Raw genomic sequence first — 1,324 nt, forward strand, 5'->3', positions numbered from 1 at the left:
GTGAGCTGTGTGTGTGTGTGTGTGTGTGTGTGTCGTACAAGTCACTTACTGGCCTTGCGGCCTTTGACAGTAGAGTTGTGTATGTTTGTGTGTGTGTGTGTGTGTGTGTGTGCTAGTCTGCAATTCACTTGCTGGCCTTGCGTCCTTTGGGGGTGGCGTTGTATGTGGATATGTATTTATGAGGTGTGTGTGTGGTTACGAGGTGTGTGTGTGTGTGTGTGTGTGTAGTCACTTGTGGCCCTTGCGTCCCTTGGCGCTGGTGGTGTTGAGGTCGCCCTTGCTCTTCTGCAGGCGGGAGAAGATCTCCTTGAAGAGGGCCTTGTACTCGGGCGTGTTCTGGCCCAGACGCTTGTCCACCGCCTCCACCTGCCTGCTGATGCCCTCCAGCGCCTCTGGGGTGGAGGGGGTCGGCGGGGGGGAGGGCGGGGGCTGCTGCTGATGCTGCGGAGGTGCCTGGGGGGGCTCGGAGGAGGAGGGGCAGCACTCCCGCATGGAGGGGTCCCGTGAGACGGGGCGGGAGGTCTGCACCTCGGCGTGGCGGAGGCTCTCCTCGTGGCGCCGGCACTTGCCCAGCAGCTCCTCGTACTTCTCCAGGAGCGCGTGGTACTGCTCGTCCACCTCGCGCAGGATGGACATGCCGCGCTTGCGGACGCCGTTGGCATGGAGGGCGTAGCTGCCCTGGCGTCGCCCGCACGCGTCGCGCGCCGAGATGGCGTTCAGAGCCGTGTCGCTGCAGCTCTTACGCACCGGGACTCCACCGCCGGAGCCGCTGCTGCTGCCGCCGCTTCCCCCCGCGGGGTCTGACCCCTCGACCCCCCCTGACCCCGTCGCTGCCGTGGCGATGGCGTCGTCAGGCGTGTCCGTCTCGGGGGCGGAGTTCATCAGCGTGTGCTCCAGAGGCTCCTCCTCCATGCTGCCTCCTGATATGCCCAGCAGGCAGAGGCGGGACTTACGCAGCTGCTGCATCTCCTGAAGCTCCGCCTCCAACTCCTGAGAGACAGAGAGAGCGAGGGAGGGAGAGAGAGATGAAAAGATGAAGGGATGGAGTATTATAAACAGAAGAGAGAACATTTCAAACGAAGAAAGGGAAAGAGAGAGGGAGGGAGGGAGGGAGGGAAGAGAGAAAGGGAGCGAGAGGGAGATGGCAATTTGGAGAAGAAAGAGTTCAAGCAGAATACAAAAGAACAGAGGAGAGAAAGGTGAAAATATGGAATAAGAGAGAGAGAGAGGAAAAGAGAAAGGAAGGAATACAGAGGAAAGAGAGGGAGAGAGAAAGGAAGGAGGACGAGAAGACAAGGAGAAAAAGAACAGATGAGAGAAAAGA

General features: G+C 59.7%; 1 protein-coding gene across 1 annotated transcript in view; it reads right to left on the reverse strand.

The window, feature by feature from the left end:
* Positions 1–228: 228 nt before the first annotated feature.
* cdr2l (cerebellar degeneration-related protein 2-like) overlaps positions 229–1,324 on the reverse strand; it is a gene marked incomplete at its 3' end in the record, with an annotated part of 16,477 nt that continues 15,381 nt past the window's right edge. Inside the window, exon 6 of the mRNA XM_080834114.1 lies at positions 229–990. Coding sequence (XP_080690240.1) covers positions 229–990 — 762 coding nt within the window. The remainder of the gene's footprint in view (positions 991–1,324) is intronic.

The sequence above is a fragment of the Sprattus sprattus genome (genome assembly GCF_963457725.1).
Source record: "Sprattus sprattus genome assembly, chromosome: 3".
Lineage (NCBI taxonomy): Eukaryota > Metazoa > Chordata > Actinopteri > Clupeiformes > Clupeidae > Sprattus > Sprattus sprattus.